The sequence below is a fragment of the Hemiscyllium ocellatum genome, chromosome 28, assembly GCF_020745735.1.
Source record: "Hemiscyllium ocellatum isolate sHemOce1 chromosome 28, sHemOce1.pat.X.cur, whole genome shotgun sequence".
NCBI lineage: Eukaryota > Metazoa > Chordata > Chondrichthyes > Orectolobiformes > Hemiscylliidae > Hemiscyllium > Hemiscyllium ocellatum.
In genome coordinates, this window is record NC_083428.1 from 23,532,072 (window position 1) to 23,557,408 (window position 25,337).

General features: G+C 39.9%; 1 protein-coding gene across 1 annotated transcript in view; it reads left to right on the top strand.

The window, feature by feature from the left end:
- Window positions 1–25,337, top strand: part of LOC132829215 (unconventional myosin-Va-like) — a 175,290-nt gene that overhangs the window by 18,316 nt on the left and 131,637 nt on the right. Inside the window, exons 2-4 of the mRNA XM_060846582.1 lie at window positions 5,310–5,420; window positions 16,861–17,032; window positions 21,494–21,638. Of these exons, the coding sequence (XP_060702565.1) occupies window positions 5,310–5,420; window positions 16,861–17,032; window positions 21,494–21,638 (428 nt within the window). The remainder of the gene's footprint in view (window positions 1–5,309; window positions 5,421–16,860; window positions 17,033–21,493; window positions 21,639–25,337) is intronic.

The following is a 25,337-nucleotide window of genomic DNA, read 5'->3' on the forward strand; positions in this document are numbered from 1 at the left end:
CTGTGCTGTTTCATGCTTGAATAAACCAATCATAACATTCTGCCAGCAGCTTTTCTTGTCAGGTTTGATGTTTTGTAATTTTAATTCTGATCAATTCTTCACTTTTCATTGGAAGCATAGATTTATCTTTCACTGGGTATTTGCTTTCCACTGTATTCTCACCACCTCACTATCTGAGGCCAATAATCTGCTGAGATATTGATGCAGCATTGTTTCATTTGTGATGTACTGTACTGCTATCACCATCTTTTTATGTCAATGTTGATTTGAAGTTCTGCAATTGAACTTATGGGAGATGTGATCAGTGCTTGGCATGGCTTGTGGAGAAATTACAAGCATGTCGTACAAGAAGTTAATCCTAAATAAATTCAAAAATAACACTGCTCTTTAGCCTTTCTGCTGTTAGCTAGTGTGGCTCTGGGATTCTGTTGTCATGGTTACACAGCTTGCTGCTTTGTGGTAGTTGCCAAAATTGCACCCCACACCCACACAACCTGATGAATGTTTAAAAATATGCTTAATATTGTGATGGTCTTTACAATCTTAGAATGCAGTTTGAATCTCATGTCTGGAGTGTATAGCTCAGACTGACACGTGCTAGTTACTGTGTTAGGAGGGGCCAGCATTTTAGAGAGACCAGCCATCTGTTACAATAAGCAAATAGTTTTTGTGTATGCCTATTTTTTTGTTACTTTTATAAAGATCCTTTTGTCCTATTCTTAACTGACTTTGAACTGCCCTGTGGGCAAATTAGGGACAAGCAATACATGCTAGTCTAGCTGGTGATGCCTTGGTCCCATGAATGAATTTCAAAAAAAAAACCTGCGAGCTCTGCAAGCTAATGTTGAAATCATTTTTTAAACTTAACCTGTCTTGTGTGGTAGTGTTTAGGAGAAGAGCTAAATGAATGCAGATATTTTCATTCAGCGCCTCTTTTTAAAAATGTGATACTTGCATTAATTGGTTTGTCACTGAACTCGCAGTGCACTCAATACTTTTCTCACTGGGGGCTCCCTGCTGGCATGCCCTTGGGGATTTCCAATTATAATTGCTGTGTCAATCTAAAGGAAATGACACACACTTTCCCAAATGTATTGTGATTTTTGGAAAATATTGTTAGTATTGGCTAGAGAGAACTTTTTTTAAGAATGGCAATTGAGTGTTTCAACGGACACACATTCTGGCCTTGCAATCCTTTTTCAGGTCAGCTTTTGGACTCTGTACTTTAAGCTAGTGACCAATAAACATTCCAAATGTCAGTCTAACTGCGTAAGAGTTAACAATCTTATTAAATGTCTTCAAGCTGCTGAGTTTTAAAAATGCAACCCTTGAGGAAAATTTAGCAATTGTGTAAATGTTGTGATGGGTAACAGATTGCATGAACTATTAGATGAAATGAATCCATTGCCCAGAAAAAAAATCCCCAGTGGGAATATTTAGGTACAAAGAATGAAGGGAATACACTGAGTAGGTAAAAGTTTTTAGCTAGAATTACAAAAACCCAGAAGCTAAAACTAATGTGAATGGAAAGGTCAGGATGAGTATGTAATTACATTCTGCTGTAATTGACCAAGCAACTTTGCTATATTTTTATGTTTTAAAAATACTCAAATTACTAATGGGTTGTAACTTATTCTGAGCATGGTTGTAAAGGACAAGCCTATTGGTTTAAAAACAAATCCCATTTTCCAGCACTTGCTCCCTAGCCTTGTATGGAGGAGGTGAGGACTTCAGATGCTAGAGAGCAGAGTCTAAAAGTGTGGTGCTGGAAAAGCACAGCAGGTCAGATAGCATACCCCGATGAAGGGCTTATGCCTGAAATGTCGATTCTCCTGCTTCTCGGATGCTGCCTGACCTGCGCTTTTCTAGCTCCACACTCTTGACCCTAGCCTTGTATGCTTTGGTACCATTCTAAAATATTTAAATATCATGAGAGTTTCTTCCTCTGTTGCTCTGACAAGCAGTGACTGTCAGATTCCCAACATCTCCTGAGTGAAAACTGATTTCCCTCATCCACTTTAAACCTCTGTCCTCTACCATTAGTCTATCCCTTGGCCATTGATCCCTTCAAGGCAGTAAGGCCCCTTTTAAACAATAAAGGAACAGGAGTAGATTGTTTGGCCCCTCTGACCTGCTCCGCCATTTGATGGCATCATGGCTAATCTGACATTTCTCTACATCCATTTCCTCGAACTCTTGACATCCTTCTGATAAAGTATCCTTCTGATAAAGTATCCATCTCTATCAGCCTTTTTAAAATATGTATGAAGATCCTGGCTGCATGGCTCTCTGTTGGAGTTTCAAAGACACTGAGCCCTCTGACAGAAAAATTCCCTCCATATCCCAGCCTTGAACTGGTACCCTCCTTTTTTTTTCACCTCCCATGAGGGGAAGCATCTATTGTCAATCCTCTTAATTTTTTTTTGATGCAATCATCTCTCATTATTAACTCCATAGAGTCGCAATCTTTTAAAATCATTTTTTTGTAAAAGAGTCTGAGATACTTTGACCAGAAACTGAACTGAACACGGCACATCAACACAGCAGCTGCAAAGCTCAAGTCAGGCTAGGATAACTGCAATAAGTAACGCCGCTCCTAACCCCCCAAAGACTCTGCTGCATCTCATAGAGTTAGAGAGATGTACAGCATGGAAACAGATCCTTCAGTCCAACTTGTCCATGCTGACCAGATATCCCAATCCAATCTAATCCCATCTGCCAGCCCCTGGCCCATATCCCTCCAAACCCTTCCTATTCATATTCCCATCCAGATGCCTTTTAAATGTTGTAATTGTACCAGCCTCCACCACTTCGTCTGTCAGCTCATTCCATACACATAACACCCTCTGTGTGGAAAAAGTTGCCCCTTAGGTCTCATATCTTTCCCCCCTCACCCTAAATCTATGCCCTCTATAGTTCTGAACACCCCCACCCTCAGGAAAAGACTTTGTCTATTTATCCTATCCATGACCCACATGATTTTATAAATCTCTCTAAGGTCACCCCTGAGCCTTCCATGCTCCAGGGAAAACAGCCCCAGCCTGTTCAGCCTCTCCCTATAGCTCCAATCCCCCAACCCTGGCAACATCCTTGTAAATCTTTTCTGAATGCTTTCAAGTTTCACAACATCTTTCTGATAGGAAGGAGACCAGAATTGCACACAATATTCCAACAGTGGTCTAACCAATGTCCTGTGCAGCCGCAACATGACCTCCCAACTCCTGTACTCAATACTCTGACCAATAGACAGTGCAGGAGTAGGCCATTCTGCCCTTCGAGCCTGCACCACCATTCAATATGATCATGGCTGATCATCCTTAATCAGTATCCTGTTCCTGCCTTCTCTCCATAACCCTTGATTCCACGATCCTTGAGAACTCTATCCAACTCTTTCTTAAATGAATCCAGAGACTGGGCCTCCACTGTCCTCCAGGGCAGAGCATTCCACACAGCCACCACTCTCTGGGTGAAGAAGTTTCTCCTCATCTCTGTCCTAAATGGTCTACCCCATATTTTTAAGCTGTGTCCTCTGGTTCGGCACTCACCCATCAGCGGAAACATGTTTCCTGCATCCAGAGTGTTCAATCCTTTAAATAACCTTGTACGTCTCAATCAGATCCCCTCTGTCTTCTAAACTCAAGGGTATACAAGCCCAGTCGGTCCAGTCTTTCAGCGTAAGGGAGTCCCGCCATTCCAGGAATTGACCTCGTGAACCTACATTGCATTCCCTCAAGCCAGAATGTCTTTCCTCAAATTTTTGGAGACCAGAGCTGCACACAATACTCCAGATGTGGTCTCACCAGGGCCCTGTACAGCTGCAGAAGAACCTCTTTGCTTCTATACTTAATCCGTCTTGTTATGAAGGCCAGCATGCTATTAGCCACCTTCACTACCTGCTGTATCTACATGCTTACCTTCATTGACTACTGTACAAGAACACCCAGATCTTTGTTCTGCCCCTTTTACCTACCAAATAGGACATGGAGTGAACACCACCACCTGCGCGCCCCCCCCCCCCGCCCCGGCCTGGATGATTACAGCTCTAACAGCATGAAGCTTGACACCATCTGAGACAAAGCAACCTGCTTAATTGGCACCTCATCACTTCCTCCTCCCACACTGCTCAGTAGTAGTACATATGACCTACAAGGTACGCTGCAGAAAATTACCAAAATTCTTCGATTACACCTTCCACAACCACTTTCATCTGGAAGGAAAAGGACAGCGGGTGTGTGCACCCTTTTTCCATTGGAAGCCATTCCTCTAATGTGCACAGTGCTGTTGCTGTGGCATAACCAATGTTTCGTACACTCCCACCATAACTTCCATGCTCTTTAAATTCTGTGCCTCTACCAATAAAGGCAAGTATTCTACCTTCCACCTTAGCCACTTTACAAACCTTCCTGCTCCCTTTTTAAGGTATTGGTGAAATGCACACCAAGGTCCCTCCTGATTCTTGGTGCTTCCCAGGGTCTTGCTGTTGATAGTGTATTCACTAGCCTTCCTTGTCCTACCCTGTGCTTCACCTCCACAGGACAGATGCACTAATCAGGTTCAAATCTGCTTGCCACTGGTTAGTGCATCTATATTCTTCTGTACTCTAAGGCTATCCTCCTCATTATTTACCACTCCTCCAATTTATGTACCCGCCACAAACTTGTTGATCAAATCTCCAATGTTGAAGTTTTTTGTATGAACCAGTAATAACAAGTGGCTCAGCACTGATCTCTGTGGAACCTGACTGGACACGGTTTCCAGTCATAAGCACCCCTCCACCAATCATCCTCTGATTCTTGCTATCTGGTTAGTCCTGGAACAATTAGTCAGATTTCCTTTAATCTCATGGGCTCTTACCTTTTTGTTGTCGACCTCCTGTATGGACCTTATCAAGAGCCTTGAAGTTCATAAAGACTATCAAATGCACAGCCCTCATCTTTACACTTGGTCATCTCTTTGTACATTTATAATTGCACCCAAGAAAGTCTGTTACGTAGGCGACATTCTTCCTACATTGTTCTGATAATTGAGATTAAGCATCTCAATTTTTTTTTTGAATCTTGGTCCAAAAATTATTGCCTTTTTGTGTACTACCTTTTTAAAACCAAGGTTGGAATGTTCAGCACCTGGAGATGTTGGATTTATTGAAATAACTTTGAGTTTTGTAATCTGGAGTGTGTAGTGTTATTTTGGGGTTGGGGTGAAGTTATCAGAAAGTATTTAGTTTTCCTTCAAAGTAATATAGTTTAATTAATCTTGCTGATCAACTGCATTCCCAATTATTACTCATGATCTTATCTACTTTGCTTTAGTCAACCAAAGTATGGATTCCTGATGCACAGGAGGTGTGGAAGTCAGCTGAACTAACAAAAGATTTTAAGGAAGATGACCACATCCTTTATCTCAAACTGCAAGATGGAACTGTAAGTTTAAGGTGGCACAAAATAATCCCCCCACCACCACCATTTTACTTAAAATTTGAATTGCTGCAACAAATATTGTAGATTTCTATATTATTTTCTATTTATGGTGCTTGTAACATTGAATTTATTAGCGGTTTGATTGATTTGATTCTCGTTTCATGCTCAACTTCTGTTTTTTAAAAAATACCAAAACGCCACTACAGCTGTGCATTTTTTTTGCTACAAAGGTTTAAATTGAGAACCTGCAGTAGGTTGCAATTGAACTGTAACTCTTTTTAAAGCAACAAATGGGGGGGGGGGGGGAGGCAGATAGCAATCTTTAAAGGAGTAGAAAACTAGAAGCCTTTTTTTTTATTGACACCTCAAAAAGGAGTAATTTTTTTAGTCTCAAACACATTTTGTCTTGCTTCTCTTTAGCTTTTTGCTGGCAGATTTCCTGGTTTTTGTGTTGGGTTCACATTTTGGTGATTATGTACAAGTAGCAGAAGAATAGAGTATAAGCCTATTACGTATTATTGCAAATTTGCCCTAAAGTTTATTAAATCAGTATTTTGGCCATTTTGAAATATTTGTTAACATGTCCTTGATTGTTAATGTTTCTGTTTTCAGCAATGAAACAAGTAGTTATCGATACAATTTTTAATAACATTGGTATAAATCCATAATTATCCTGGTAATCACAGGGGCTTGAGTAAGACACAAATAGAACGGATCACTTTTTTAAAAAATGCCATTCGCGTGACTTAAGTCTTGCATAATTCAGTTCAAAATCTCAACACCAGGTTATAGTTCAACATGTTTATTGGACTATAACCTGGTGTGATTTTTTTTAAAAAAAACTTTGACCACTCCAGTCCAACATTGGCACCTCCACATCATAATTTAGTTTGGGTAACTTTATTTTCAAACAGCAGAATAAAAACTTGATCTTGAAATAGATGGGATCCCTTCTCGCCACTCAACTTTTTTTGTCCAATTGTGTGCTGGAGAATTCCTTGAGCTGCTTAATGCCACAAATGCATAAGTTCTAAAGCTGAGGTTTTTTGAGAAGACAAAAGATCAAATAAAACCTATAATTTTGACAGGCAGAGGCTTTGATCTTAAGATAGTTTTTAAGACTCTGGTCAATGTAAAATATATAACTGTTATGTGCACTGGTGTCTCTTCTAAAACTGATTTTAGAAACCAACCCACTCACAACATCCCTGCCTGCTTCCTTTTGTGTGAAGATTTTTCTTGAAAGCTAACGCTAATCAAACTTTTGGTCATCTGCTTGAGTCTCTTGGTTTGGTGTCAAATTTTATAACACTTCTGTCCAGCCCCTTGAGACGTCTTATTCTAAAGGTGCTTCTTAAATGGTTTTACATCTGTGTCTCATTAACTGGGAATGAGGTGAAGAGTTTGTTTTTGCACTGACAATGAAACGTTGTAATCAGATGCTGGCCCAGAATTGTGCAATTATATAAACTGAGTTTCCACTGACATGATTTTTCCATTATAAAAACTTGAAAGCTGAAGTATGGGTTTTATGGACACGAAATGCATCCCGTATGCAATTCAAAGCAATTTAATGCTGTCCAATCCATGAGTGGTTTGCGATGCGGAGGTCAGATTTGTGATCACTACTTAAAGCTTGGCATAATGTGTGGTGTATTGGTCAAAAGGCAAAATTGTGGTTTTAGATTTAAAAGCTGATTGTTCTGTGGAATTGTTACCATTCTTCCAATAATTGCTACATTTTGAAAACCACACTATACACTGCCCTCTAGTGGGAGGGTTTGGATTTATTGCCTGCTCAAGTAATGAGGAATGTTAAAAGCAGAAATTTTGGTGCCAAATGGTTGCATTTGTCAACATTGCTGTAAAAGGTTTGCATAAATCTAACAACCAAAAGTGTCCAAACTGCCATATTGTCTGATACTAATGTGCTTCATTGGCTAAAGCTAGGTTGTGATACATATATTTCTAATCATGGAAATTATTTTGGAAATGAATCGTTGATTGATTTATGATTGAAACCTGCCATGCAAGCAGCTTGGTGAAAAATAGCACAATCCGGCCACTTCAGCTGCTTAATTTTAAAGGTCTGACTCTGATTCTGTTAACTTTCTGTAAATCGTTCCACCAATTTTTTTTCCAACTATATTATTCTCCAATGCATCATGTCCTTTTTCTTTAAAAAACGTAGGGCCATGCTGAAATTATGAAATACTTCAAATAAAATTTCAGCATGGTTAAATAACTATTGGGTGTAAACTGATTCTTGCATGACCAGGGCTGGAGTAGAGAATGTTGGTACAATGGCAGTCTATAGGTTTAAAAACCTACTTCTAGGCAAAAATCTCACTTTAGAACAAAAATCTCAGTATTTGTCCTGCTGCTTAAAAACTTACTTATTTGGTATGTCTTTTGGCATTGACTGGAATGGATCAGAAGCCAACTTCGTGATGAGAAAATCAACATGTTAACTCAACACTTTTTGTTTTTTGCCTCTCGGCACCAGGGACCCAAGTTCAAGTCAGCCTTGGGTGATACTCCAAACTCCAGGCACACATTCCCCTTGTGTCTGTGTGGGTTTCCTGCCGTAGTCCAAAGATATACAAGTTAGGTGGATTGGCCATGCTAAATTCTGCCATCATGTGCAGGCTGGATGAGGTTGGCTATGGGAAGTACAAGGTTACAAGGATAGGATGGGCTGGGGTGTAATGTTCCTCGGAAGGTTGGTGCGGCCCTAACGGGCTGAATGGCCTCTATCTGCACACTAGGGATTCTACGATCTAACACTTTTTATATCATCCAGTCTTTGTTTCTTCACATGAAGAACTGTATGAAAAATGTGGTTAAAATCAATGACTTGACAGCACAGTATTGTATTTTGGTGAGATGTGGACTTTATTATGACTAGAATATTGAATTCCCTTCTAGCTAGAAAATTAAGCATCTTGAGACAATTGGTTGGTTGTTGCTTCTACTTAGCAGCAGTTAGGTGTGTGCACCCTCTTCCCATTTCTTCCACTTCAGGCACAAGGTTGAGAATTGCCAATGGTGTTGATTGTTGTACTTGATGAGGATTCTGCTGCAGCTTGTAGCCATTCCCCTCAGGTGAACAGCTGTCATGATAAACCACACTCGATTCTCTTTAATTCCACTCTCTCATATTCACTATACCTTGTATACAGCCACTCCTCACTTGCCATCCAGCTATGCTCTTTCTGCTGCCCTCTACTTTTACTCTCTAGCAGAAAAATCTGTAGGTTTTGAATTTGATTAACTATCTAAAATATTGACCCATTGTTTTCTAGATGCCACTTTTAAAATTTCATGAACAAAAAGGAAATTGTTCAATGTCTCCTCTTTTTTACATTGTGATGTTTATGAATTACTCAGCATATGTTGTAGCATTGGCATTTTGAAGGCTTTTGATTTCCTTCCATAGATTTTCTGGGATACCACAAAAGCTGAAAGAAGTGTGTAAAATGTAGCATCTTGAGCTTTTCTCCTCGTCACAAGCTTTTGAATTTTGTTGCAGATACTTTCGGACAATTTTGTGAGATGAACTTCCTCAGCATCCTAACTTCAGCATCTCACCTTCCATCTTTTGTCATTTGTCCAAAATAAAACATGTCCACTTGGATACCATCCATTCTCAGTGGTGCTCCTTCTAGTTTCTTTGAATGGATTCCTCCCTCCTGTTATTGTTTTTGTCCTCTTTGATTTTTAAGCTTGCCCTTATTCTAAACTTCAAGATTTTACTTGTTCTGCACCATATTGTGCAGGGTGTCTTCTGATTCTGCAAGATGGGCTGCAAGGATTTTTTTTTTGCCCATCTCTGGAAATAAATCTAATTTTGAGTATATACAAAAGTTTAATTTTTAGTATCTAATTTTTACATATTGAGTGCTTTTCTTTCACAGGAAAATTCTTTTGTAAACATCTTTTTTTCAAATCGTGTCCTCTCTTCACCCCATTTGCAAAGATACTTCATGTTGATTCAGCTTAATTCCAACTGCTGGGTCTTTCCCTTGCATCTATAAGCATTCCTCTTTCTTTTTATCTCTAAACTCTACTTTTTTGCCCCTTTTTATATATAAGGCAGAGTTAGAAAATGGGTGAGATTCTTAATGAGTACTTTGTGTTGGTATTCTCAGGAGAGGGGCATGACAGATGTTGAGGTTAGGGATAGACCTTTGAATACTCTAGGTCAAGTCAGCATAAGGAAGGAGGAAGTATTGGGTATTTTTAAAAGACATTAAGGTGGGCAAGTTCCCAGGTCTGGATGGGATCTACCCAGGTTACTGAGGGAAGAGCCAGGAAATAGCTGGGGCGTTAACCAATCTTTGCAGCATCCTTGAACATGGGTGAGGTCCTAAATGACTGGAGAATTGCTAATGTTCTCCTCTGGTTTAAGGAGGGTAGCAGGGATACAACCGGTAATTATAAACTGGTGAGCCTGACGTCAATGGTATGGAAGCTGCAGGAGAAGATACTAAGGGATAGGATCTATTCCCATTTGGAAGAAAAATGGCTTATCAGTAAAGGGCAGCATGGTTTTGTGCTGGGAAGGTCATGTCTTACAAACCTAATAGAATTCTTTTGAGGTGGTGATAGTTGATTGGGGGAAGGGCGTAGATGACATGGACCTTAGTAAAGCATTTGATAGGTTCCCCATGGTAGGCTGATGGAGAAGGTGAAGATTGCATTGGGTCCAGGGTGTTCCGGCTAGATGGATAGAGAACTGACTGGACAACAGGAGACTGTAGTAGTGGAAGTGTGTGTCTCAAAATGGAGACCTGTGACCAGCGGTGTTCCACAGAGATCTGTTTGTGATTATATATTAACGATTTGGAGGAAGGTATCAGTTGCCTGTTGAGCAAGTTTGCAGAAGACCCAACACTGGAGTAGCAGATAGTGAAGGGGACTGTCGGAGTACAGCAAAATTTAGGTAGATTGGAGAGATGGGCAGAGAAATGGCAGATGGAGTTCAATTCGGGCAAATGCGAGGTGATGCATTTTTGGAAAATCCAATTCAAGAGCGAACTAATGGTAAGGTCCTGGGGAAAATTGACATACAGGGAGATCTGGGTGTACAGGTCCATTGTTTCCTGAAGGTGGCAATGCAGGTCAGTGAAGTGGTCAAGACGACAAACTGCATGCTTTCCTTCATCGGACAGGGTATGGAGTATGAGTTGGCAGGTCATACAGTTGTATACGACTTTCGTTTGGCCCCATTTGGAATACTGCACACAATTCTGGTTGCCATGTCACTAAAAGAATGTGAATACTTTGGAGAGGGTGCAGAGGAGGTTCACCAGGTTGTTGCCTGGAATGGAGGGTGCTAGCTATGAAGAGAGGTCGAATAGATTAGGATTTCTTTCATTTAGAAAGACTGAGGTTGAGGGGGACCTGATTTGAGGTCTACAAAATCATGAGGCATAGACAGGGTGGATAGCAAGCTTTTTCCCAGAGTAGGGGACTCAATCACTAGGGGTCACAAGTTCAAAGTGAGAGGGAAAAGGTGGAGGGGGCCTGCGCAGGTTATAAAGGTGGATCAATAGCGTCATTTAAGATGTATCTTGACGGATGTGTGAATTGGCAGGGAGAAAAGGGATACAGACCCTTAGATAGGTGACAGGTTTAGGTAGCAAATGTGGATCAGCGCAGGCTTGGAGGGCCGAAGGGCCTGTTCTTGTACCGTATTTTTCTTTGGAAGACAACTAAGGGAATGATGGCCTTCATCCTTATATCCCAGCCTTTAGAAATGCAGACACTGCAGTTATACAATACCCTAGTTAGAATCTGTGAGCAGATTTGTACAGCACACTTTAGGAAAGATGTTTTGGTACTGGAGGGTGTTAAACACAGGTTTGCAGTGGTGATAACTTAAACCCTGAAGTTCAGATATGAGAGACAAATTAGGCCTTATCCTCTAAATTCCAGAGAATAAATGGGTGCTCTATTTTGAGGTTTTCAGGATATTAAATGGAAAGACGAGGTTGATTTTAAAGATAAAATTTCCATTAAAGATTCTAGAACTCTGGGCATAGTCGATGAATAGGGCCAGGCCATTCAAGAGAGATGTTAGAAAGCAATTCTACATCCAAAGAGTAATGGAGGTTTGAGCAAGAGTTCCAAATAGTGGTCAACACCAACTCAATTATTAAACTTAAATTTGAGACACACCCTGACTGCATTTTTAAAAAAAAAGGTATCAAAGAATATGGGCCCAAGATGAGAGCATACAGTTGGAACAAAAACCATGATCTTATTGAATGGCAGAGCAGCCTTGAGGGGTTAAATGACCTATTCCTGTTCCGAAACTTAATTTTTTTTAGAATGTTAGTATCCTCTACCATGATGACTAATGTCTAGTCTTTATTCAACTACGCCTGTGCCATTTCCTGTCCTTCTTTTTCACCTCCCAGTCTCATTCTCCCAAGGGGCATATGTTCAGTTTGGCCTCTCTATTCCTTTTTATATTTTAAAGAAGCTCTTAATGTCTTTTTTCATTTAGGCAGTTTGCACCCAAAGTTTATTTTCACACAATCACTTCTTGATTAGAAACATTTTTAAAAATAAAAGTTAATCTGGTTTACCACTTATTTTTGCCCCATTGTATTTTTCCAATTTGATGCTCTCCTTGAATACTTAGGCTACACCAAGCAGGTTAAACCTCCTTCCTACAATCCTCATTACTGGGATATATCAGTGTGTAGTCATGAATTAATTTTTTTAAATGTCTCTCCCTGCTATAGGATGTTGTGAAAGTTGAAAGGATTTGAAAAAGATGTACAAGGATTTTGTCAGGGGTTGGAGGAGAGGCTGAACTGGCTGAGGCTATTTTTCCCTGGAATATCAGAGGCTGAGGGGAGACTTTTTATAGAGGTCTATAAAATGAGGGATATGGATAAGATAAATAGACTGGGTCTTTTCCCCAGAGTAGGGGAGTCCAAAACGTGGCATGGTGGCACAGTGGTTAGCACTGCTGCCTCACAGCACCAGAGACCTGGGTTCAATTCCCGCCTCAGACAACTGTCTGTGTGGAGTTTGCACATTCTCCCAGTGTCTGTGTGGGTTTCCTCTGGGTGCTCCGGTTTCCTCCCACAGTCCAAAGATGTGCAGGTTAGGTGAATTGGCCATGCTAAATTGCCCATCATTAGGTGAAGGGGTAAATGTAGGGGAATGGGTCTGGGTGGGTTGCTCTTTGGAGAGTCGGTGTGGACTTGTTGGACCGAAGAGCCTGTTTCCACACTAAGTAATCTCCTCAAAACTAGAGGACATAGGTTTAGGGTGTAAAGGGAAAGATAATAAAAGGGTCCTAATGGGGCAGCATTTGCACACAGAATGGTGCACATATGGAATGAGCTGTCGGAGGAAGTAGTGGAGGCTGGTACAATTGTAGCATTTCAAAGGCATCTGGATGGGTAAATGAATATGGGTTTAGAGGGATATAGGTCAAATGCTGTCAAATAGGACTAGATTTATTGAGGATATCTGGTGGCCATGGACAAGTTGGAATGAAGGATCTGTTTCCATGCTGTTCACCTGACTCTGTCTGCTATTGATTCTCAGCTGTCTTTTTTCTGTTAAATTGTTTTCCAAATTGATGCCCTTGTGCCTATCTAATTATACTTGGTTTGGAAACAATTGGATTTAAGTTTCTCACTTAAACTGCCAAATTCTTCATGTTATGATTACTGTTCACTAGAGAATCTTTTTACTCAGATAATATACTAAGCATTACCATAACTCGGGCTGATCCTTGGTTGGATCTAAAACCTTTCTTGGAAACTGTCCTGAATACTTTGAATTCTTCTTTGTCATATGTCTGCCAGATTGACTTTCCCAATCCACATGAAGACAAAAGCTTCTGTATGACCAATGTACTCTTTTTTTTTTTCTTTTTCTCATGATTTATTCTGTCCTACACTATGTAGTTCCTGCTATGGGGCCTATAGACTAGTCCCATCAGTATTTGTCTCCCTTTTGCTATCCTACTTTAGTTTATCTTGTATGAACAAAGCTACTTCACCACCTTTTTTGCCTTTAAAAGGTTACATATCCCTGAATTTTTTAGATTCCAGCTTTGATCATCTTTGTAACCATGTTTTTGGAATGGCTAAGGTTCATACCCATTAATCTCTGGTGTTGGTTTGTTTATTTCATTTCTAATACAAGTCTTCAAGTGAAGAGCCATTAGTTTTATCTTTCTGCTATATTTCCCCCTTTTTTTCCTTTTTGGTCCCAGTTCCTGTTTTCTGTATTTACACTCACCCAGAGTGGGACAGAAAAGGTAATTATCCAAATAGCTGCACTGTAATGGCATCACTTTGTTTCATACACTTACATTTCCTTTCTTTCAAACTCTCACCAAACCACCCTCTGCAGCCTTAGTTATTCAGTTTTTGCACGGTCACTGGTCATAGCTCAGTTCAAGTAAAGCCTGTCCCACTGGAACAGCTTCCTTCTACTTTGATAATGGTGCCAGTGCCCCATGTAAACCTAATCCTCCACCAGTTTAACTCTTGACTTTAGTTATCTGACATCAGTTTGCCCATAGCTTAGATAGTCATTGTGAGATTTACTTTAGAGGTTCTGCTTTGTAATTTTTGCTTCTAACAACAGTTTCAAATCCTTCAACAGAACCTCTTCTGGCCATGTCAGTGTTCTTAGTGACACAATTGGTTCTCTTCCCACCTTCTCCCCCCCCCCCCCCCCCCCCCCCCACAAGTTTCTCGAGTCCTGAGATGTCATCCTTATCATGGCACAATGCAGGCAACATAGACTGACTCATGCTTATGACTGCAGAGGACTGTATCTATTCCTCTAATTATACAGCCACCTACCATTACTGCTTTCTAAATTTCTGGCTTACTATGTAATGGTCAGTTTGCTACTTCTCCCAGCAGCCTCTACACTTACCCACATAGCTTGGAAGAATTTTGACTGCTGTAATAGTCTAGTTACAAAGCTCATCAAATGTGACACACTTTCTGGATCTCTATCTGCAGCCACAAGGATTCCCTGCTCCCAGGCTAGCAGTGTATTACTTACCTACCTACCTAGGGGTGTGGCTGCCTCCTGAACAGTGTTCAAGTAAAATCCCTCCTTCCCTTTGGTGCAATATATGCTGCTTGGACTCGAATTCCTTGACTCTGATCCCAAGATCCTTGACCTACAAACACTTGCTAAGATATTTGTTCTGGATCATTTGTGGTGTGAAGCAGCAATATATTCCCCACCCTGCCAACTCCTATTGCGTCTGATTTAAAGTGTATTTACTGATCATTCTAGATTCCCCATTCATGATACTCCATGTAATTTTAAATTATAACACCATATCAACCTATATATATTTTGAAGAGAAAGCTTAGACCTAAACAATGAGTGCTTTATTAAAAAATTAAAAACTCTAGATATTCATTCATCTGGTCAATCAATTGTTTTCTCTGCACTCATCACCTTCTGTCACTCTGGTCTCACTGCAGGTTGGCCTCTCAATCTATGCCTTTTTATCCTCCCCTTATCTCTCACCCTGGTGACCACTTGCAGGAAACCTTGTGTAAAGCTCCACTTTTCACCACTGGGTCAGATGTCCAGCCTTTATCTCACCCAACTGCCCCTCATGTGACCTTGATCACCTTCCTTTCATTGTTCACTGACATCTTCCCTTTCCAGCCACAAGTGTGGTGCTGGAAAAGCACAGCTGGTCAGGCAACATCAGAGGAGCAGGAGAGTTGACATTTCGGCTATAAGCCGTCCTTCAGGAATGTAGGGGGTGGGAGAGAAAGGGGGCCGAGAGATGAATCATTTATCTCAGTTTCTCCCATACTCTTTTCTCCTGATGAAGGGTTTATGCCCAAAATGTCAACTCTCCAGCTCCTCCGATCCTGCCTGACCTGCTGTGTTTATCCAGCACACTTTTGACTCTGGCCTCCAGCATCTCCTACCCATTTTGAGGTCACCAGTGGAGGGGCCAGATATTCCTACTAACATGCTCCCATACTACGAGCTAGCACCGCTGCTTGTAACACCATATAGAGGACTCTTTCTTTAGTAAGAGTCCCTACATGGTATACACTGAATATTTGGGGGATTGACATGAAAAATGTTTTTGATGCATTTGCCTTCATTGGTCAAAGCATTGAGTATAGGAGTTGGGATATTACAGCTGTACAGAATGGGACCACTTTTGGAATACGGTGTTCAATTCTACTTGAGAGGGTGCAGAAAAGATTTGCAAGGATTTTGGAAGATTTGAAATATAGGGAGATGCTGAATAGGCTGGGGAATTTCCCCTGGAGTATTCGGGGGGGTGGGGGTGATCTTCAAAGTCTATAAAATTATGCATGGATAGGGTAAACAGACAAGTTTCTTCCCTGAAGTGGGGGAGTCCAAAACCAGCGAGCATAGGTTTAAGGTGAGAGGGGGAAGATTTTAAAGGACATGAGGGTAACCTTTTTCAACACAGGATGTTGCATGTATGGAATGAACTGCCAGAGGAAGTGGTGAAGGCTGGTACAATTACAGCATTTTTAAAAGGCACTTGGATGAGTATATGAATACAAAGGGTTTAGTGATATGTTCCAAGTGCTGGCAAATTGGACTAGGTCAGATTGGGATTTTTGACTGGTGCAGATGAGTTGGACTGAAGGATGCCTTTCCATGCTCCAGGCTATGACTATAATTACCTGGTGCTTATATCTTTTTACCTTTATCCCTGGAAGGAGGCCTGGCTGTATTTGCTTGGAAGGTAGGTGATGCTTCTAAAACATTGTATATTTTTTCTTTGAGACTTTAAATGAATAGAAAAAAAACAACCTTCCAGTTTCAAAGGTAAGTAAGTTTGCAGCCGAGATTGGAAGGCAAAAACTTATAGGGTCACTGAAAATATCTGAAACCATCTTAAAAAGAACTACAACTATCGAAGCTCAGTTGGTATAGGCAGCCTAATGGAGGTAGTGGCTCGGTCCAGAAGCTTAACTTATGAATATGTCTTTGTTGCAGACATTTCTGATGCTTGATGATATTGGATCCATACATTTCAGGCCGCCACCAGTAAAGTTTGAGATTTTGCAGATATATCACATGTGTCTACTCTTTTAATGTGTAACTTATACTTTATGACCAACTGAACTTTGTCTAATAATGTTTAACTTGGGTAGATACTGTTGGCTAAAATGGTGTCTACTGTTTGACACTTACTAAAAATTGTTTTAAACAATTTTGTGGTTTAATTCAGTGACTGAAATGTAAATTTCTTTAAAATTACTGTTCTTGACCAAGTTGATAACTTCTCAAAATGCTGACAATTGAGTTTGTTTACTGTCCATGATCAGCCCTACAATCACTGGAAATATGGATTAAGTTAGAGAAATGCTAGCAAAGAATCTTGTGCGGAAAGTCTAGTATGATGTGGTCTAATAGTTTTGTTTTGCTGTAGAATATAGAGTATCGCATTAACAGAAAAACAGAAGAATTGCCATATCTGCGGAACCCTGACATTTTAATGGGTGAAAATGACTTGACTTCACTCAGTTACCTACACGAACCTGCAGTACTTCACAACTTAAAAGTGAGGTTTTTAGAGTTCAACAACATTTATACATACTGTGGTAAGTTTCCTTTCACAGAAACTGTTCAAACATGCTTAATAAAAATTTTTACTTTTTGGAAGCAAATTGGCCATCACTTTTTATTTATATTAAAAATCTGCTGTTATTACTTCCCTGCCTTTGGTCAATGGCCTGCCTCCCTCTTCAATCTGGAATTTTGTTTACTTCCCAATGTTCTAGCTGAGTTTAAGAAATAGGAACCGGATTAGGCCATTCAGCCCCTCCTAGCCTGCTTCACCATTCAACTGTATCATGGCTGCTCCACTTTCCAGCACTTTCTCCACCATCCTTGATTCCGGTACTGATCAAGAATCTATCCATGTCATGCTCAAATATACACCAGGATTCTGCCTCACATCTCTCTGACAGAGTTCCAGTTTCACTCAATCCTCCTCCATCTTAAATTGCCTCCTTTTTTAATTCTGGGACTAAGCCTGCTGGTCCTAGACTTTCCCATGAGGGGAAATGTCCTCCTGGCACTATCCTGTCAAGTCCCATAAGAATCCCAGATGTAACAATGAGATCACCTCTCATTTTTCTACTCTTTAGTGAGTAGAGTACCAACTTGCTTAATCTTTCCTCAAAAGACAATCCCTCCCCACATGTGGACTTGGTTTAGTGAATCCCCTCTGAGCTGCCTCCAATGAGACTATCTTTTTAAACAAGGGGACAAAACTGTGCTCCACTCTTCCAAAGTGGTCTCATCAACAGCTGGTACAGTTACAGTAAGATCTTCCTAATTTTATTGTCTAATGCTCTTGAAATAAGGGTGTTTACAGTTCTTGATCTATTCTGTAAGAGAGATCATTGTGCAGTATTATTCCTGTTGCCTCATTTTAGGTTTCCTTAATTATCCTTAACTTGAGTAATTGACTCTTTCTCCCTTCCTAAGGGATTGTTAACAAGTGTTGGATGCTGTTTGTGACTGCAGGAGGTCCTCCACAATATGATACATCTTAACTTGAATCATGCATATATTTGGTTATCTTCATCCTGCCTTGGAGGCAACAAGTTAATTTTGATAAGCCATTTTTTAAAACCTACAGAAATGGCAGAACCAGTGAAAGGATCCTTGTACATTAGATTATTTTTAAGGAGCTTTCTAATATTACAAACTGATCCTGTGTTCTTGAGGCATTTCATGATAATTCTCTACATCTTGATTGCTTGATCTTTTTGCTCAAGATGACTGCTAAAATATAATCACTTTGTTGCATAGGACTATAACTATATTGATTATTAGAATTATTTGCTTCAGCTTCCATTATGATTCTATATTTAGTTAATTTACTACTATTTGGAAGAGAAATAGATATGATGCTTGGTGCAGGGGAATATATTTTCCTCCCAGTCAAGATAACACCAGTTCACTCCAAATGATTTGTGTAATCTACACTGAATAATGTATTTTGGATAAGACATTAAAAATAATAACCTACAGCAATGCTCTGCAGACCACTTTCCTGTCACCACTTCCACAAGCCCATGTCAACACTACCAAAATTGTTGAACATTACCTTTTGCATGTAAAATAGCCACTGTCATTGATTTTAATAAATTTTAAAGAGATTTGGGATGAGCGAGCTAATGTGTGAATTTAATTCTACCATTTCCGTGAGTCAGTCTTCCATCACCACAACCACAGATTTAAAAGCAATGCCAACTTGCAGTTAACATCTTTGTAAAGCAGAGAGCTGCCTATGGTTTGGGTTTGATAAATGATGAAAGAAAATTCATGGGAGCAAAGAACCTTTACCAAATGATAAGAATGAGGACCTTAAAAACCCCTCTTGAGCTAAAAGGAGGTTCCATTGACTCAAAAGTCAAAAAGGTTGTGCATGAGGCTAGGGCAACAGAATTAAAGTACTGGGAACCTTTTGAAGGAGATGTGCATTGTGAAGATGCTCAAAATGAACTGGGCAAAGCCATGGAAGAATTTGAAGATGGAGACTTTAATGCATTGGAAAACCATTCTCATTCGTGACATTAAGCACTGTGCAATGCATTTGTAAATTAGTGCACAAGCTTTGGCAAACGTCAGCGCAACTATAGTGAAAGCACAGGCTTAAAGACAAGTTATTTGACATTTGGTTAGAGCAAATGAGAAACTACTTTCACTGGTGATGGGGCTGTTAATTAGAGGAGACGGAGTTAATTGGTTTAAAAATTCAAAAGCTGGATAAGATTTTTTACTTATTACAGTGAGATATAAGCTGCCTGAAAGTGTCATGGAAGTAAATTCACTAAGAACTTTTGAAAGGTAATTGGATATCTACTTGAAAAAGAAACATGCAGAGCCAGAGGGGAAAAGATGGAAGTGGGAATAATGTTTTTTAAAAAAAACTTTTTTTTTGTTGTAGAGCTGTTACAAACTTAATGAGCTAATAGCTTTTATGTGCTGCATGTTAATGCCTCTACCCTTTTATGTCCTGATCTGACTTGTCCTATAAAGTCAAGTTTGAGGGGTTTTTTTCCTCTCCTGATATGACTGTATGCATTAAATCAACCTGGTAAAACTTTGCACACATCCATACCCAGATCATCCATCCATGGGGAAGGAAACTAAAACTATGCAGAATTCTCTGCTCCGGGTATGTTTTCACTGAGGTCCACAGAATTGCAGCATTATCTGTGCTCCTACACTTGAATCTTCTCTTAATGAAGGCCAACATCCCATTCTTTGCCTTCACTGGCTGCTGCACTGACATGCTTACAGCTTGGTATATAAGGACCCTCCTCACTGCACCCTCCCTCTTTCCCAATCTCTCTGTTCCAGTAATTTGCATTCCTGTTTCTGCTACCAAAATGGATACCCCCCCATTTATCCACACTATATTTCATTTGCTCACACATTATTATCCAAACCACACTGAAGCATGGAAACTTACATACCTCAAGAGTCACTGACCGCCACTAGAAGACCTGTTTATGCCTGCTGTTTCCTGTCTACCAACTGGTTCCTAATTCATGTCAGTATACTACCTGTAATCCCATTCACTTTCATATTGTATGCTAATTTTTTACATGGGTCCTTACGAAAGCCTTGTGAACGTAAGCAAATCATATCCACTGGTTCTCCTTCATCAATTCTACTAGTTACATCCATTAGAGTTGTTAAGCATGACTTCCCTCTTGTAAATCATCTGATCATGTCATTCTTTGTTTTCCCCCCAAGTTATCTGCTGTCAAATCTTTTAACAATGACTCTAGTATTTTCCCTATTATATATTTCCAGGCTCACTGGTCAAAATTGCCTGTTTTCTCACTCCCTCTTTTTAAACAGTGGGGCTACATTGGCTACTTTCCGAACAGTAGGAACTAATCCAGAGCATTTAAATATTGAAAAATAACCACCAATGTACCCACTGTTTCTAGGCCAGTACCTTTAAGCACTTGGGTGTAAATTTATTGGGCCCTGGGGATTTCAGGTTCAATACAATAAATTTCTCCATCCAACAATGACTTATCAGTATGGGGGAGGTGTTGGGGGCGGGAGCAGAGATAACATTCTCTCTCTCCATGTCAGCAAAACCAGAGTAGATTATGGACTTCAGGAAGAAAGGAGGATGACATGCCCCATACATCAATGGAGCTGTGACGGTTGAGAGCATCAAGATTCTAGGAGTGACAATAACCAACAATCTCCACTGGTGGTCCTCCGTAGGTGCAACAGTCAAGAAGGCACGATGCCTCTTTGTGCTCAGGCACCTTTTTAAAGTTGGCATGTCCATATGCAACTTTTAAAAGCACCATAGAAAGCATTCTATTTGGGTGTATCACAGCTTGCTATGGCAACCGCTCTGCCCAAGGCCTTAAACTACCCAGAAAATTTTGAGCAGATCATTGTTCAAGCCAACTTCATATCCACTGACTCCATCTACATTTCTCATTCTTCCATCAGGCAGAAGATACAAAAGCTTAGGTCCATGTGCCAATAAGTTCAAGAACAGCTTCTTCCCTGCTGTTAGACTGCTGAATGGACCCCTCAAATTTCAAACCTAATGTTGATCTTGCTTTATGCACCTTCTGTACAGCCACAACATTGTATGCCTTGCTCTGTTTAATTGCCCTATGATCTGTATATCCTTGTGTGCTGTTCCCATCTGTGTGGTACACAATACAAGACTTTTGACTGTATGTAGGTATATGTGACAACACTAAATCCATATTTTCCTTCAGCTCCTGCCGTTCACTGGACCTTGTGTTTCATGCCATTTTGTTTTCTCTTGGGATTTTGTCTTAAGGGAGAACACTGAGCCAAAATATGTATTTAATTAGTCTGATGTCTTTGTTCCCCATTTATAAATTCCCCTGTTTCTGACAGTGGGAAACATTATGCATTGGTACACTTCAAATCTTGGAAACTGATTGTATTACTTAATACATTTACAATGATAAAATTACTTTAATTTTAAATAGCTTGAATTCTTAAATTGCTTAACACCTTGAACCTTTTTGTAGGTATCGTTCTTGTTGCTGTAAACCCATATGAACAGCTCCCTCTTTATGGAGATGATGTAATTTATGCTTATAGTGGACAGAATGTGGGTGATATGGATCCCCATATCTTTGCTGTTGCTGAGGAAGCATACAAGCAGTTGGCTAGGTGAGTACATGGGATCGAGATCCTAATACACCGCTTTGAAAAGCTATTAAATATCAAAATAGCATTCAATTGAATATAAAAGAAACATCTGGTCTCTCTCTCTCTAAGGAATGCTCAAATGAACTTTACTGGTCTTTCAGTCTGGATAATCTCAAAGGCTGAACAAAAAAGGCAGAAAGTAGGGATTGAGAATTGACTAAGTTGGCTCTTGTATTGAATGGCTAGCAACTGAATTATTTGCAAAGGGGCGTAAACTGATATCTAAGTATTGAACAATGACTTAAATTTAAGTAGTTTTTTAAACATAGACATGGTGGCTTAATGTTAGAAAACTAAAATTAATGGAGACCTTAAAGGCAGAGTTTGAGGAGTTTGCTGGAGGAATTTGTGGGAGCTAAGTTGCTGAAGGTACAACTATTAATGGTGGGACAAAAGAGGGGGTGCTGCTGGCAGTGTAGCTAACCCAGTCCAGTGACTGGAGTTGTGATTCTTTCACTTCTCATCCTGGATTTATGGCTTCTCCTCCTGCCCAGCCTCCCCTCAGATTTCCTAGGTCTGTACTTAACACATCAATGTGTTTCATTGATGGATGTTGGAAATGAACATTGATCCAAAAAGGGGGAGTAGGTGAATTGGAAACTTGAATTTTTTCCTTTTTTTTAGAAGGAAGAGGGAGTTTCAAGAAGCAGGACCTGGAGGAACAGGAGTAGAGAATACATGACTAGACAAAATGGGAGGGATGACACTTTTGCAGGTAGCATGAAACAAGGCAATTGGTGGATCCTGGATGGTGTCCAACTTTGTTGATGCTACAGTCATTCAGAGAAGAGCAGACTTCCATCACATTGCTGCATTTGTCTCCTAGATGGGTGGATAGCCTTTGGAGAGTCGGGAGCGGAGTTACTTGGTGCAGAATTCCAATCTGACCTGCCCTTCCAGTCACAGTACTTTATTTGCTTAGTTCAGTTTAATTTCTTTTAAACAGCAAATCCCCTTGGAAGTTGGTGATAGCTGAACATCATCTATTTTTCAAAAAAATCTTCTACATTTAAAGCCTAGGCTGCTCTTCAAGTTGGGTTTAATGGGGTGCTATAGCTGATGGCTCTTGACATTAATGTGGTGTAGCTGGCAGTTATGTAGCGACATAGGAATTAGAAATGGGAGGTGGCAGTTCAGCTCTTTGCCCCCTTTGCAATTTAACGTGATCATGCCTGACCTTATCCTGGTCTCAACTCAACTTTCCTACCTTCCCCCTATTGCCCTTTATCCAGCTTTTCATCAAAACTTACCCTGTTTATTTCCTGAATCTGATTTTCTGCCTCCACTGAATTCTGGGGTAATGAGTTCCACAGATTCATAATCACTCAGTGAAGTAGTTTCTCCTTATCTCAATTTTTGAATCTACCTCCTCTCACTCAATATCTAAGATCCATTCTCTGACAAGGGGGAACATCTGTTCAACATCCACCTTTTTTTATCAAACCCCTTTAGCATAATATGTACCTCAGTCAAATTCCACTCCCCTCCTCCTGCCACTTTCTAAAATCCAGTGAGTATGAGCCCAAGCTGTTCAAACATTCCTCGTACAATAGAATGATTCTCTGGAATCAACCTTGTGAATCTCCTCTGAACTGCCTTCATTGCCACCACATCTCTCCTCAAGTAAGGAGATCAAAACTGGACAGTATTCCAGAGGAGAGTGTAATGCTGGAAAAGCACAGCAGGTCAGGCAGTGTCTGCTGAGCAGGAGAATTGATGTTTCAGGCATAAGCCCTTCCTTCATCAGGAAAGATTAAAGGGCTTATGCCTGAAATGTAGATTCCCGTGCTCCTCTGCTGCCTGACTTGCTGTGCTTTTCCAGCATTACACTCTTCGACTCTGATCCCCAGCATCTGCAGTCCTCATTTTCTCAACAATATTCCAGGTTTAGTCTCTCAAATGCCTTGTATAATTGGATCGACGCTTCTTTACTTTTATAATCCAGTCCTTTTGCAATAAATGCCAGGATTTCATTTGCCTGACTTTATTTGATTTACACCTGCATACCCCACTTGTGCAATTCATGCACAAAAACACCCACATCCCTCAGCACTGATGCACTTTGAATCTGCCTCCCATTTAAATAACAATTTTCCCCTTTTTTCTATCCCCTGGCCAAAATGACCACCTTGCTGCACATGTCCAATCTAAGCTCCATCTGCCAGATTTCCCCTACTTCCTCAATGCAAGGTTATCTAATGAAGTTTGCTACATTAATTCAATATACGGAGTTGCTTTGGGGAAAAAACATGTAATATTTTGTAATTCTACTGTAATCAAACTGGTCTGCTTGTCCATCTTGATACTGGTCTAACACTTACTGTACATTGTTTTACTATGGTCAACTATAATGCCTTCAAACTAATCTGTACAAGTACACCATGTTTTCCCAAGTGCTCTTTGAGCTTTTTCTGTTCTGTAATACATGGATACTTCATTCATTGACTGCAGGATAACTATTTCTTGTGCAATATACTATACTGACAGTGTTGTGCGTGGAGATTAAAAGCCCCATATTCTTTCAAGAATACTGGATATTGTTTTCATTACTGTCGAGGCACTGAGCTTCAGTTTGAGTTAATGCTATCCAAATGAGCATTTGTCTTGCTATATTAGGTGAATTGGGAAATATGTAGGCATGTTAATTTATGTGGTTCAGGGAAAACAAGTCAAGTTTATTTTAATGTTACTTTACTGAAATATTGAATATGGGACTGTTTTACGATGACTATTGAAGGTTTCTAGATCACGGTCTCTCCTTTCGCAAGAAACCAAAACACTCCTCTTATCCTATAAACTTGAAAAGCTACTGTTAAGACAACTTTACTTTCCTATCTTTTAGATGCATGCGCAACTCACTTAGAAGTAATTTGCACCAAGTATTTTTGTTGTGCTCAACAAAAGCTATGCAAATCAAGTTGCTGAACAGAGAATGAATTCCTTTTCAACTGTATCTCTTATCTCTGAATGACTTTCATTGCCTTGTGTTGCATTGTTCTTTCAATCTGATGCTGCACACGCATTTAATTTGTCTGAATGACACATTTAGTCAGTTTGGTCTAATTTGTTTCATTTGTATATTTCATATTCAGCTCATTAGTTCCCAATTTTACTTAATCTTTTGACATCAATCAATACAAACTAGATATTAGACCTTGAGCAAGAAGTTGGGCTTGAGTTTTGCATTTAATTTTGCCTTTTTAAACAACTGTACTGCATAGTTTTGAACTAAATGACCTTCAAGCTAAAACAATATCCTGCATTTGCGTAAAAACGTTTTTTGATCGGTTTTCCCACAATACCAACAATATTTGACAACGTCCTTAGCAGTATTATATATGGTGAGCTAAGCTTTCTGACTTCAGTTCAAGTAACGTTTCCTTCATGGATTGTCTTAAGCACGCAATGGGGAGTTGTTCGTATTTTTGTACGTTTTGAATTTTTATATTTGCCCTACATTTGATTTTGAATGCTTTCTGTATTGAGACTGGAGTTTGTCTTCCATCAATCAGTATTTTCATCATTTCCATGTGGTTTTACCTTTTTTGTTTTGGGGTACTATGGCTTTTTTCCCCTGTTGGTTTGAATTCAGCTAATGATTTTGGCTGTGCCAATTTTTCCTAATTGAATATAGGGTGATACGAGCAATAAACTATCCAA